The 12,848-nt window shown below is 40.6% G+C and overlaps 1 protein-coding gene across 2 annotated transcripts; it reads left to right on the top strand.

The window, feature by feature from the left end:
- Positions 1 to 547: 547 nt before the first annotated feature.
- On the top strand, positions 548 to 12,538 carry rbm12 (RNA binding motif protein 12). Of its 2 annotated transcripts, XM_041978638.1 has the most exons (3): positions 548 to 704; positions 3,402 to 3,466; positions 8,577 to 12,538. In XM_041978638.1, exon 3 carries the CDS (start codon positions 8,605 to 8,607, stop codon positions 11,308 to 11,310), a length of 2,706 nt encoding a protein of 901 aa, XP_041834572.1. In that variant the 5' UTR covers positions 548 to 704; positions 3,402 to 3,466; positions 8,577 to 8,604; the 3' UTR covers positions 11,311 to 12,538. The 2 variants fall into 2 exon arrangements, with proteins under 2 accessions (XP_041834572.1, XP_041834581.1); XM_041978647.1 differs by lacking the exon at positions 3,402 to 3,466.
- The last annotated feature ends 310 nt before the right edge of the window (positions 12,539 to 12,848 follow it).

The following is a 12,848-nucleotide window of genomic DNA, read 5'->3' on the forward strand; positions in this document are numbered from 1 at the left end:
TCTTGTATTTTGTTCCAAGATGTAGCCTGTGTCTCCATTTGTTATGAGAATCCAGCTTCCACTGTCATCAAGTGATGCTCAATAAGTAACCCAATAAAATTGCTGCTCTGTGATTATGCAATCAACTTTTGTGTCAATTTTGAGTTAATTTTATTGGTATGTGTATATTTGATCCATGAGCAGTAAGTGTAGTTTGAGTTTTTCTTTGTAGATATAGAAAATATGATGTAAAAATTTCCACTGACAGAAAATATAGCTCAAACATTTTTAAGTAAAAAACATTGGCTACATAACTGAGCTATGGGACATCTCATTCTGTCTTCCTACCCCATGAAAATAAAAACTAGGATTAAACACAAAAAAATTTAATAAAAACACTTTTTTTTACCAGACATGATTTCAGATATTTTTCTATGTTTTTCAACAAAACTTCATCCAGGTCAAGGATTCCTTATGCATTTGCATTCATAACGCCATTTGTAGCTAGAAGTAGTGTCGCAAAGCTGTTTTGTCCTTGTTCAGCCGGAACGAGGCGGTATCGCTCCAAGGTCGGAATACGTCAGCCTCAGTTTCTCGCGTCATGATTTCAGGTCTCGCGGCGTTTGCGCCGACATTTCGTGCTGTGCTCCCTGCAGAGAGAAGATCGAAGAAAAGACCTCCTTTTTATGAGTTAAACTTCGGTGTATTTATTGACAGTTTTCTTGGTAAGAATCCACAAGCGACAGGATGCTTAATTACGTTGTTACAGTTAGAGCTGAGAGCGACAGGAGCTGCAGAAAGCACGCATCCTGCACGCTGTTTCGCTCCAAGACACACGTACAAAGCAGCTAGGTTGCTAACAGACTGTTAGCTTGTAATGATGCTAATGCTGACTAATTACATTTAGTAAATTTGTTGGGAACTAACTAGTCAATTAAGACTCCGGTTTTCGTATGGAATTTTTGCACAGTGTACTCGATGATTGTGTAAACCCTATAAGTTTTTTCATATATATATATATGTGTGTGTGTGTGTGTATATATATTTATAAAGTGTGTCGCTGCTAACCACCATTAGACAGCTAATCGAGAGTAAGATTATTGCAATTTTAATTGTTATTGAATTAATATGAACACATTCTAGATTATGTTTTATATAAACTGGTAAGGAGAATTGGATTAATGAACGGATTAGTATTACAGTCCATGTCAGTTTCAGCCGCACTGCCATCGCTGCACACAGGAAACCATGAACACAAGCCATGCCCCTTGGCCAAGGCGTCAGACGCCACTACGACACGAGCTGCTGATGAGAGCAGAAAGTTGTACACGCTGGAGTGAGTCTGTTTAGTCATAGCAGAAATGTGCTTGTGGCTATTTTTCTGTGGTGAAAAACAAAACAAAGGAGGCTGATACTACTTTGAGTCCCATAGTTTTTTAAATGCACTGTGCTATTTTATGCCATCAAAAGACGGTGACATTAATTTGTCCAAAATCTCTCCACCTCAGAATTGTGATCTGAATACTTTCTTGTGTCACATTTGATAGGGGTCGATGGTTGGTTGGTGAATGAACCTTTATTCCGTCAACTGGGTCCTGAATTTATTGAATTTAAAGAGGATGAGTAATAACTGCTGTTTGTTTTTCTCTGGATTGAACTGCATTCATTATGTGGAGGCCCGTGGAGCTCTGTAAAAGCAAACATAAACTTAGTCAGTTTTTTATGTTTAATAGGGTGAAAAAATGCAGTGTGATTCTGTTTTTATTTCTGTCTCAGTATGCTGTCTGGGGGTTGGTCCCTGTGCAGGCTGGCAAGTGAAGAGTCTCCTCATTGCTATGAAGTAGATTCTGTTTTTGTGTTTGAGTTATTAAAAGGCTCTTTCTGATCAACTTTGCTTTTTATTTCCTCCGTTTTTAACTGTGGTTCAACATTGAGACCAACTCATGGACAGCTAAGTATTCCGGTTTCTGAGTAAGCTCTTGAATCCAGTGTTTTTCCTCTTTGATTCTGAATGCACTGTTTTAAAGATTTCTGTCTGGTTGCTTTCTGTCTTCTTTCAGCTCCGTTGTGTTTTCCTGCTCTTAAGAGAAAAATGCAGCTTTGGTTGAACGTTTTGCTCTGCCTCTGGATGCTTAAAGTTGCCCATGTTATTAGCTGTGAGTGCTTTACCCTGCCTCTGCTGTTTTTTGTTTTTTAATCCATTTGTGGTAGTTTGCAATCAACAAGTGATGAATGGAGTGGATGTTCAGATTATTTAAAAATCTGTCTTGAAGAAATGTTGACTTGTGGTCATCTGAAGATGAGCTCTGCCTTCATTGATGGTGATCATTTTGTTATCAGGAATCATGTTGTAACTACTGCAAGCTGGAGTGTACCATTCAGACTTGAAACAGTTAATAACTTGAGTGGTTTATTAAACCCAAAAGACTGGATTGTCAGAATTCAGTGAGATGTTTGTCTTGGACGGTTTTACGGAGCATTGTGGGGACAGCAAGCATGCTGTTACTCAGCTGGAAAGTGTTTTTTTTTTTTTTTTTTTTTTTTTTTTTTTTTTTTTTTTTTTTTAAGTTTTGGCTAAAGTCTTGCTTTGCACCTTGCTGCTTTTTTCTTTTATGATGAGCTGCTATCTTTGGCAATGTGCTGGTTATCAGTTGCTAAAGTTGCTATGGTTTAATATAATGCTAATGTTGCTCTGGTTGATATGTTGCTAATGCTGTTCTGGATCCATGTATCTGACTCTGCTTTTTCAAAATGGTTGATCATGATTCTCTGATTGCTCTTGTTGTTGAGTTTCTGCTGTTATAATTTTAATGTTTTCTTGATGATGTATCGCATACTTGCTGATTGAAATGTTATTTATGCTTTGGCGGTTTCAAAGGAAGTGCTGAAGTGCTGTCTGCTGGCTTTGTGATATATGAGCATCCAGTTCTGTCTGGTTTGCTGACCACCAGATTGCCTGATAAATCCCGTGTTGTTGCTTGGTGTTTGCTGAGTTTTCTACACTGGTTGCTACAGTTGCTGGTTGTTGAGTTGAAACCAAACCTTGTAGCTCAGCCTGGCTTTCACGTTTCTGGGGTAACTGTTGTGAAGAGACTTTGAGTTTAGTGTTTTTAAGTATGTTGTATGGGTAGTCTTGAGTTTTGACTTTTCGGTAAATGTCTCTTTGTTGTCAGATCCAACAAGAAACCTCAAAATCAACCGTTAGATTATCGTGTTTAGTTTCGGTGTTTTGATGTTTTAGAACATTTTCATGCTGTAAATCTAAAATCACACAGTAGCTTATTAATCAGTGTGATTGAGATCAGTTTGACAACAATACAGCAATACACCTTTCACTGGAAGCTAATTTAACACATCATGTCAGTTTGTTATGTGAAAAATGTTTTGAACAGGAATGTGTGTTTCTCTGACCTTTTCACCAGGTTTCAGTGTCCTGCAGAAATCCTCTGTTACTCAGTGAAACTAGACACACTGCTTAGTTGCATTGGTGAGTTGCAAGTTGCATGAGATTAATGAAGGTTTACTGTTGCACAAAATATTTCACTCTGCTGAATACAAAGGCAATATGTGTTTACTGCATGGTAGAAAACAGTAAAGCTTTCTTTGAAGAAATTAATTTCAAACTACTTTTCAGACATTGACAGGGGCCAATAACATGCCCCCCTTTTTTGGTACAAAATCTATATTCTGGTGTTTTAATATACCAAAAAATTTCCCAGTTAATGTCAAATTCATTCAGTTTTTTTTTTTTTTTATAATACATGACAGCCCTAAACATGTAACATATGTCGCACTATCATCTAAGAGCTGTGCAGCAGCTGTAAACAGCATTCAGAGACTTTATCCTTATTATTATTCAGACATTAACACACATTACATTAACCTGATTTGCATTTTGTGTGTGTTTTAAGAAAGATTTAATTTGGCTTTGCTACTCGTATAAGGTAACCTGCATAGAATAATAAAATACTCTGTCAATAATGCTGCAGAACTCGGTATCAGACACACAATCTGAAACTCTTAAAAGCTGTGCAGTTGCTTTCTGAACAAGAACGAGAAAAGACAGAGAGATTGGAAAACATGTATTCTTTGCTAACAATAAACTAACTTTACCCAGTAACATTCATGCCAGCAATACAAGCCATTCTCTGCACCTGACAGTCCAGATTTACGCTATGTTACATTAAAACACTCATTTTATGGTACAGAAATATGTACACGCCACTTCAGGACAAGCTTTGTTTAAAATGACAGATAAGAGTTTTGGTGCTGCACTCACTGATGGTTTTTGTTTAATGTCACTGCAGAAATGAACACAAAATAGGAGGGTTACTGTAAACAATACATAAAGAAAAATAAAAACGTTTGAGCACTGTCTGAATGAACAAATGGATTTTAAAATGATAGTTGATTTACTAATTTTCTCTGCATTAATAAAGCACTTTCAGTTTGGTTAATATGTCAGGCATCATGCCTGGTAACATTTAAGTGTTGCCTTGGATACCACCAGGAAAAATTATTGTTGATTTTTTAATAGGGCTGGGTATTAGGGCTTCTCGATTATGGGAAAAATGCTAATCACGGTTATTTTGTTTGAAATTAAGATCTCGATTATTTAACACAATTAGAGAGAGAGAAAGATATGGGGTGGAGAGGGGGGCAACACAGACTAGTATATTTCCACATAGGTCCCACGTAGCTATTGTTTGTCTCAGACCAACATTTTGGGTTCTGCTTGGTGTGATCTGGGAAAAAGTGAGTCTGGAGACGTTTCTTTTTAACGTTGAAATCCGCGTCAATAAAATGTAGCATGACATTTATATACGGCTCTATGGTGCGGCTTGACTACAGTGCCGTAGCGGTGGCGAAACATTGGACTGTAGCCACGTCCTTCACAACACCCTCACCACACTCATCGGACAGGGCAGGAGAGACACTCCACTAACATGAAGACGAGATGGCAGTGATACTGTTTGTCCAAAGTGTTAATTAGTTTCTTAAATCCAAGGTTGTTTACTGCGTTAACTGAGCACCAGTCTTTGGCGAGAAATAAAAGTTCTGTTTGTTTTTTAACGTTTGTTATCTCTTTGTGTCTCTGGGAGCTGGAGGATTATTTAGTCGCGACTCTTCAGTCTAACTTGAGAGGTTTTGGCAACTTGCGATGAATTAAACCAAAGCAGTTGGAGCTGTGGGAGGAGTCTGTAGCAGAGCGCTACAATGCCAGTGACGCTCGATATGCAGCAGAAAACGGCACAAAAGTAAACTGCGAAGGAGCAGAAAATCGGATCATTTAATTTTTATGATCGTTGAAAACCCAGTTCGTAATTGAGATTAAAATTCGATTAATCGCCCAGCCTTACTGGGTATCATCCCTAATTTCCTTCGATTCAATTTTGATTAAATCTGATTCGACATCAGTGTTGCATTGTGTAACAACACCTATTTTTCTTGAATATTAAAGACATTCTCAGATAACTATTTTTATAAAACACAGAGCGTTTACTTCACAATCAAAATCAGTTATCTGGGAGTAATCAGATTACTGTAATAATCTGATACGACGCATTTACTTGCGTCTCTGAAATACCATAACAATACAGTGTTTTCCCAGATTCAGAGCAAGAAACACTGTGATGGAAAAACACCCTCTGGACAGAAATTTATTGAGTGGAGTCACTCTAAATATTCTTAAAGTTCAGATCTCAGATATCGTGTTGATGTTAATAAAACCTACAAAGAATATTGGATCAATTTTAAGCTGTAATACGACTCAGAAATTCTTACAATGACATAGATTCAGCTTATTCAGTTGTGTGCGTTCCCGTGACAACTGACTCTATCGGCGTAACACCGGAGCAGGATAAAAATACTCCACATGCTCCTCACATCTTCATCTGCCTGAGAGAATTTTGAAAACTTATATTTTTGTCAGATTTTCAGCTGGTTGACATGTTTTCCAACGTGTGAACTCTGTCCTCTGACAGAAACCTGTCTGTGTGTGTGCTCACTGCTGTGGAGTGGACACAGAGCTGGCGCAGCTATGACAGGCTGTCATGTAAATCAGACAAACAGCATCAGACTGTTCACTGTTTGATAAAAGGACAAAGTGTAAACCTGTTCTAGAGGAAATGTGACTTTAAATGACCGTGTCAGATTTATTTCAAAGTACATACGTGCATGGTGACATAACTTTCTATTGTTGAATGTGGTTGTGCCCGTTAGCATTAGCTGCTAATATGCGTGCCCGCGGTCTTAGCAATAGCTGCTAATGTGAGTGGTAATATGCTGCAAAATACTTCATACTACATGTGAATTTAATCCACACTGGTGAATGAAAACATCAGGATTTGACATCATCTCACCACGAGAAGCTGATTTTGGATGGAGGAAACACAGGAAACCAGTTGTGTGTGTAATTATGCTAAGATCTTGCCAAACCTCATTAAGTCACGTGAGAGTAGGAGTAGGCCAGGGTCACGTCACCGGAAAAGAGGACATAAAAAAAAAAAAAAATTGATCTCCAAGTTTCATGAATGAATATTGGACTTTTTAATTTGAATTAATTCAAATCAATAATTTTTTTAAAGCCCACCCTAATTTTTATGGATTATTTTAGCTGAAACTAGAGAAGAGACGATTATGTGCTGATTAACTATTGTGGCATGATTTAAAAGGTTAAAAGGAACATACAACTATGTTCAGTTGCAATGAGCTGAGAAAATGTGTGACTTGACTCTAAACATTCGGAGCAAGTCCCATTGATAGACGACTCCCATCCAAGCGGTTTCCCTGCTGCTTGGATGGGGTCATGTCAAGTTATTAGATAGTCCTTCAAAAACCCACGTTTCCACCAATGGGTCTTGGTTGGTATACATGTTTTCACAGGCCAATAATTGGTAGGAAAGAATAACCTTTCCTACTTTTTTTTGGGACCTTTGGGGTCCCAATCTTACCGATCCAACCTAAAAGAGTGGAGCTTGACACACCACAATCCGCTGATTGCTCGAAAGAATCATCACTTCCTATGTGAGTCGTTGCTAAAAATAAAGTGGCAACAGTACCACGTATAGATATACAGTGGATTTAATGTTGTTTGAAACCACATGCCAAGATGAAAGAACACAAACTACTAGATGTCCGACATTCTCATCCTTTGAGTCGTGTTCTTTGTTATAATTCAAGGAAGGCGTTGCGCTGCTGTGACATCATGCCATTAGCTATCGCTATCCAGCTGACATGCCAACTGGGTAAGGGTTCCGCTGGCTATGGAAACATAACAGAAATCAGGATTTAACTAAACAAACCATCCCATATCAGCGTGGACCCAATGGTTGAAATGGGGCTAATTTTTTTAGGACACACTTGCCTTCAGAGTGTTGTATAACCCCAAGTTTTCTAGATCACCTGTGAATGTATCCAGTGTCTTTAGACCTGTGTTTGAACTGTCCCCATGTGATCTAATCAGCCAGTACGCATGCTAAGGTGTGCACAGGTCCACAGAGAAGTCTGCTGTGACATGATTATGTAACTCTGTGGTGGCTCTCTAGCCCATTAAAAAGCAGACATGTCTAGCTTGCAAGAACATTAGGCAATTCACCACAGACCCATCTCCAAATTACTTCCAGTTCAAGTGTTCTAGGTTTAAAAGGTTAACAGGGCACCTCTACAGAGTCTTAATAATTTTTTAAATCCCCAGATGAAGTATGTAGTATGACAGTGCTCTCTTTATTTTTTCAAGAAGTTCAGGTCACAAAAATTTATTTCAGATACTGTTTGATGATTTATTTTTCAGTCTATTTGAAATGTACTCTCAGGCTTTTGTTTTCAGTTAGGTGTCAAAGGTCAGCTTAAAGCTAAAATCATTTGTTGGCTAAATCCGAAATTATTTTACAAAAGAAGTAGACTTCTCAGGGAGGATTTGCAGAATATTAGCTGGCCTTAGCTTGCTTCAGAATAAAGATATTAGTTCATTTTAGATGGCAAAATATTTGGCAATACAAGCTAAATTCAAGATTTTAGTATGTCAAACAAATGTTTTTTTTTTTTTTTTTTAAGTTACTCTGAATCTGTAATTTCTGGCATCTTTTGAAGAGAAAATGTGTAGTGCAGCATCAACTCTGTCTGGAGTTTTTTGTTCCTCTAAAAGCTATCTTTTCTCCATGTGGCCTAGTTGACATCTGTTCTATTGTTTTTACAACACAGATGCCTCTGTTGTCTCACAAAAAATAATTTACGGGATGATTATGTAACTTTCACAATAGACGATTAAGTTAATCAAACTTATTAAAGTTGCATAATTTGTCAGTGTTGCTTTCTTGTTGGTTTCATACAAATTGCGCTAAATTCTCACCCTTTTTCTCCCCAAACCCTTTAAAACCTGTGGTTTCCAATGTCAAGGCTCAACAATTGCATGAAGTTTAAAAAATGGTTTGTGAATGGATATTAAAAAACAAAACAAACAACAAAGAAAACATTTGACATGTAATCAGTGTTGGCTATACCTTTGATGTGCTTGCATAGTCCAGTCTAAGAAACATCTGGAAACCGATGGTCTCTTTCTTTCTGCTTTTCTGATGGTAGTGTTGCTTTCTCCCCAGGTTGTAGGGCTGTTGTTTAGCAGTCAGTATGGCGGTAGTCATCAGGCTGCAGGGCCTGCCCATAGTGGCTGGCACCATGGACATCAGACACTTCTTCTCTGGCCTCACGATTCCTGATGGGGGAGTGCACATCGTGGGGGGTGAGCATGGTGAAGCCTTCATCGTGTTTGCCACAGATGAGGATGCACGACTAGGGATGATGCGAACAGGCGGGTCAATCAAAGGTTCCAAGGTGTCACTGTTACTTAGTAGCAAGACAGAAATGCAGAACATGATTGAACTTAGCCGCCGTAGATTTGAAGCTGGGGCAGGAGCTGTGGAGATGGCTGCACCAACAGCAGGAAATGCTAACCGACAAGCAAGCGCAGCTTCTATTCCCACAGTACAGTCGGGAGCAGGTGGAAGATCTGGTAGCCATGGTAACCAGGGTTTCAGTAATACCCAGGCTTCTGTGACAGCAGCAAGCTCATCTCAAGAGCAACCGAGCAACAAGGCAGTAGTCAGCCTAGCCAGCGTGGTACCAAGCTTCCCCAACAGCTACAGCTCTGCCCCTACAATCACCACAGCTCTGGCATCCCTCAGTGCAGGTCCCCCACCCATCCCTCCACTTCCCAACATGCCTTCCATGCCCCCTATGCCCACGCTCCCCACAATTCCAATTCCTCCTCCAGGTTCTTCCCTACCCCCCGTACCTACTGTCTCCCCATTATCCCAAGGACCTCCAGTGCCACCCATGTCCCACCTCCCTCACATGTCTTCTCTACCTCCCTTTAACCCCTCCCTCCCTCCCCCTGGAGGACTGGGCTCTGGACTTCCTCTTGGAACCCCCAACCCCATGTTGTTCAACCCTCTTTCCCCACTGGCCTCGCTTGGCCTTCAAGCCCATATGAAGGCTGCTGCTGCTGTAGCTACTGGGGCAGGAGCAACCAATCCCGACGAACTGTTTATTTTCTTGCAAAACCTCCCATTTTCTTGTTCAGAGATGGAAATTAGGGAATTGTTTCGGGGTCTAGGGGTGGATGGGGTTCGTCTACAGAGAGATGGGCAGGGCCGGCCCAATGGCAGGGCTATGGTTAAGTTCTTCTCACCCCAGGACAGTTTTGAAGCTTTGAAACGTGGAGGTGGCATGATGGGCCAAAGATTTATTGAGCTCACCCCAGGTTCAGAGCATCATTGGCTAAGCCTTGGAGATGGTGGGGCAAGCCATCCTCCTCACATGAGCAACAAAACAAACAGCAACGAGTTACAAGATCATCAGCACCGTCGTGGTATTGTTGGGACAGGAGGCAGAGATCAGCGAGAAAGATCACGATCTCCCCACAGGCAGGAGTTTTGTGTCTATCTAAAAGGTTTGCCATATGAGGCTGACAAAAAACAGATTAAAGAGTTCTTCAAGAATTTGGCCATGGTGGAAGACAGCATCTATATAGCCTATGGGCCGAATGGACGTGCTACAGGAGAAGGCTTCCTTGAGTTTAAATCTGAGCAGGACTACAAAACTGCTCTTGGAGCTCACATGCAGTACATGGGCTCCCGCTTCATCCAGGTTCACCCAATTGGCCGAAAGGGAATGCTTGAAAAGATTGATTCTATCCGCAAACGTGAAGCAGTACAGGGTGATGGAAAAACCCAGGATGGTTTGAAAGCTCCTAGGAATTGTGCCCACATTAGCAACATCCCGTACAACATCTCCAAGAAGGATGTTCGCGCCTTCCTGGAAGGTGTTGGCCTTTATGAGGACACCCTAAAGGTCCTGACTGATAGCCATGGTAATGGTTTAGGGCAAGCTATCTTTCAGCTGCGAACTGAGGAAGATGCCCGCAAAGCTGAAAGGCTGCACCGGCAAAAGCTCAATGGCCGTGATGCCTTTGTTCATTTAGTTACCTTTGAACAAATGAAGGAAATTGAAAGAAATCCTCCACCACAAAACAAAAGGGGACAGCGCAACCAAAACCAGCAGAACCAAAACCAGACCCAGCACCAGCATGCCCAGGCCAACCCCCAACAACCCCAAATCAATCCTTTTGCTGGTATTACTGGTGAGGAGTTTAATTTTCTCAGAAACACCATGGGGAACCTCAACAGTGCCCCCTTTGTGACCCCATTCTCGGCCCCAGGAAATGGGTTGGCAGGTCCTCCTCCTCTTCCTCCATTGGCAGCAGGCCTTGGGGATGTGAATCTGGGTGTTGGTCCTCCATTGGTTGCAGGAATTCCCGGAGCACCAATATTGGAGCCACCAGGCTTTCGTCCTGGACCTGCAGGAGGACCTCCATTTGGCCAGGATGGGCTGAGAGGCTTGGTGCCTTATGACAATGCTAACAGAAAAGGAAGTGGAGGAGGACAGAACCGAGGAGGAGGGGGTAACAACAACCAGGGGCCTCCTGGGGGTGGAGCAACTGGTGGACAGCAGGTTTTCACTCCAGGGACTGAAGGTCTACGTACCCAGCCACCTCCCGGAGGATCTAACAATCCCAACAATCAGCGTGTTGCGGCTGGACCAACAATTGTAAAGCTTCAGAACATGCCATTCACTGTAACGGTTGACGAGATTATGGACTTCTTCTACGGCTACCAGGTTCTGCCAGGTTCAGTCTGCTTACAGTTCAGTGAGAAAGGCATGCCAACTGGTGAAGCCATGGTGGCGTTCCAGAACCATGAAGAGGCCACAGCTGCAGTCATGGATCTCAATGATAGACCGATTGGAGCACGCAAGGTTAAAATAAGCCTGGGTTAAAGCTTCACCTTAAACAGAGTAACTGTATGTGTATATAAGATTTTACATCTGTGTGGATCAACAGATCAGGTGGAACAAAGCCAACTTAAACCACACCTGATTCTTAGATAAACTGTCAGATGCCCCATTAGGACCTTTCCCTGTCCAGTGACTGTACTTCATTACCAAAACTCCTTAGATATCCGCAGGTAAGCCCCGTCTCTTGCAGTCTGTCCACGAAAGACTGATCAAGATTTTGTTCTTTTTGCAGCTGCTCCCATGACTTTGCTTGTACAAAATTATGGTGGTGATTATTATGATACGACGATGATGATGATGATAATGGAAGAATTTTGGTGACGGTGCAGCTTTTTGTCAAGTCATGCCCACAGCTGCCTCACTTAATGCATTCACCTGTTTTGTTGCTTTGGTAATGTGATGAATGTAAAAAGGCTGATGAAAATTGTTGCTGCATACGCTTAAACATGCTCGGCCGCTGGGGTTTGAAATTTACATGCTCTGTTTCCATGGTAATCTCTTAACATGCTCTGTTGCTATAGTAAAGTGATAAATAGCTGCACTCTGTTGCCATGATATAATGTTTATTCTGTTGCTTTGGTAAAATCTTAACATTCATAGTTGCTGCATTAAAATCTTTACATCTTCTGTTGGTTTGATAAAATGTGTTGCTATTATAAAGTCATCACAATCCATGTTGCTATGGTACAATTATGATGAAATGCTATTTTACCATGATCAAATGTTTGTGATCTGTTGCTATGGTGAAATATTGACATGTCTCTTCCCTGTAGAAAAAATCTGACTTCAAGCTCTGTTGCTGTGATTAAGTATTGACACAGTTCTCTGTTGCCATATAGAGGATGTGGGATGTGCAGATTGCTGACTTGTGTTCAATTTTCTAATTTGGGGCTACTGAACTCCTTTTGTCTGTCACGTTTTTATGATGTTGTGTTTGAGTGATGCCACCCACAAAACCCCTTTTTTTTCACAGCACATGACTTGTAGGTGTTTGGTCTGTAGATTGCTGAGATGAAGTCTGTAGTGTTTTTTTTTTTTTTTTAGTTTGGTAGTATCATGCTGTAAGTTCGATCATGATTTGGATGTTTCCATCTTAAAGCTTTTTCGTTTTTTCTTTTTCTCTTTAATGTTAGTGTGAACAAGCTTGTATAACCATAGATGATGGAAACTCCTTTGCTTTGGTAAATAAAAGGACATTCCTCACCTGTGATCAGCTCCCCCTGACTGTCTGCTCTTCACTTTCTGATTTCAAACATTTCCCATTGTGGATTAACTTGTCTTTTGTTGAATTTTGAGAGAGAAAAAAATGCCTTTAGTAGTTAGTTGTTATTGCTGTTTTAACTTGTGCCTTCATCACAGATATGTGATTAGTTAAACAATCCATCTCTGCAAGCAGCAAGACCGAAAAACTTTACTAGAATTATTTATCTCATCTATATTAAGTACTTTCTGCTACATAGGATCATAAGTCTGGAATCTAAGATGCATTTATTTCCATAAAATATGAAACATGTTAAGAA

This window comes from Melanotaenia boesemani, chromosome 3 (assembly GCF_017639745.1).
Source record: "Melanotaenia boesemani isolate fMelBoe1 chromosome 3, fMelBoe1.pri, whole genome shotgun sequence".
NCBI lineage: Eukaryota > Metazoa > Chordata > Actinopteri > Atheriniformes > Melanotaeniidae > Melanotaenia > Melanotaenia boesemani.

Excerpts from the sequence above, each read along its gene's own strand:
- rbm12 (XM_041978638.1), top strand. The coding sequence starts at position 8,605 with ATGGCGGTAGTCATCAGGCTGCAGGGCCTGCCCATAGTGGCTGGCACC.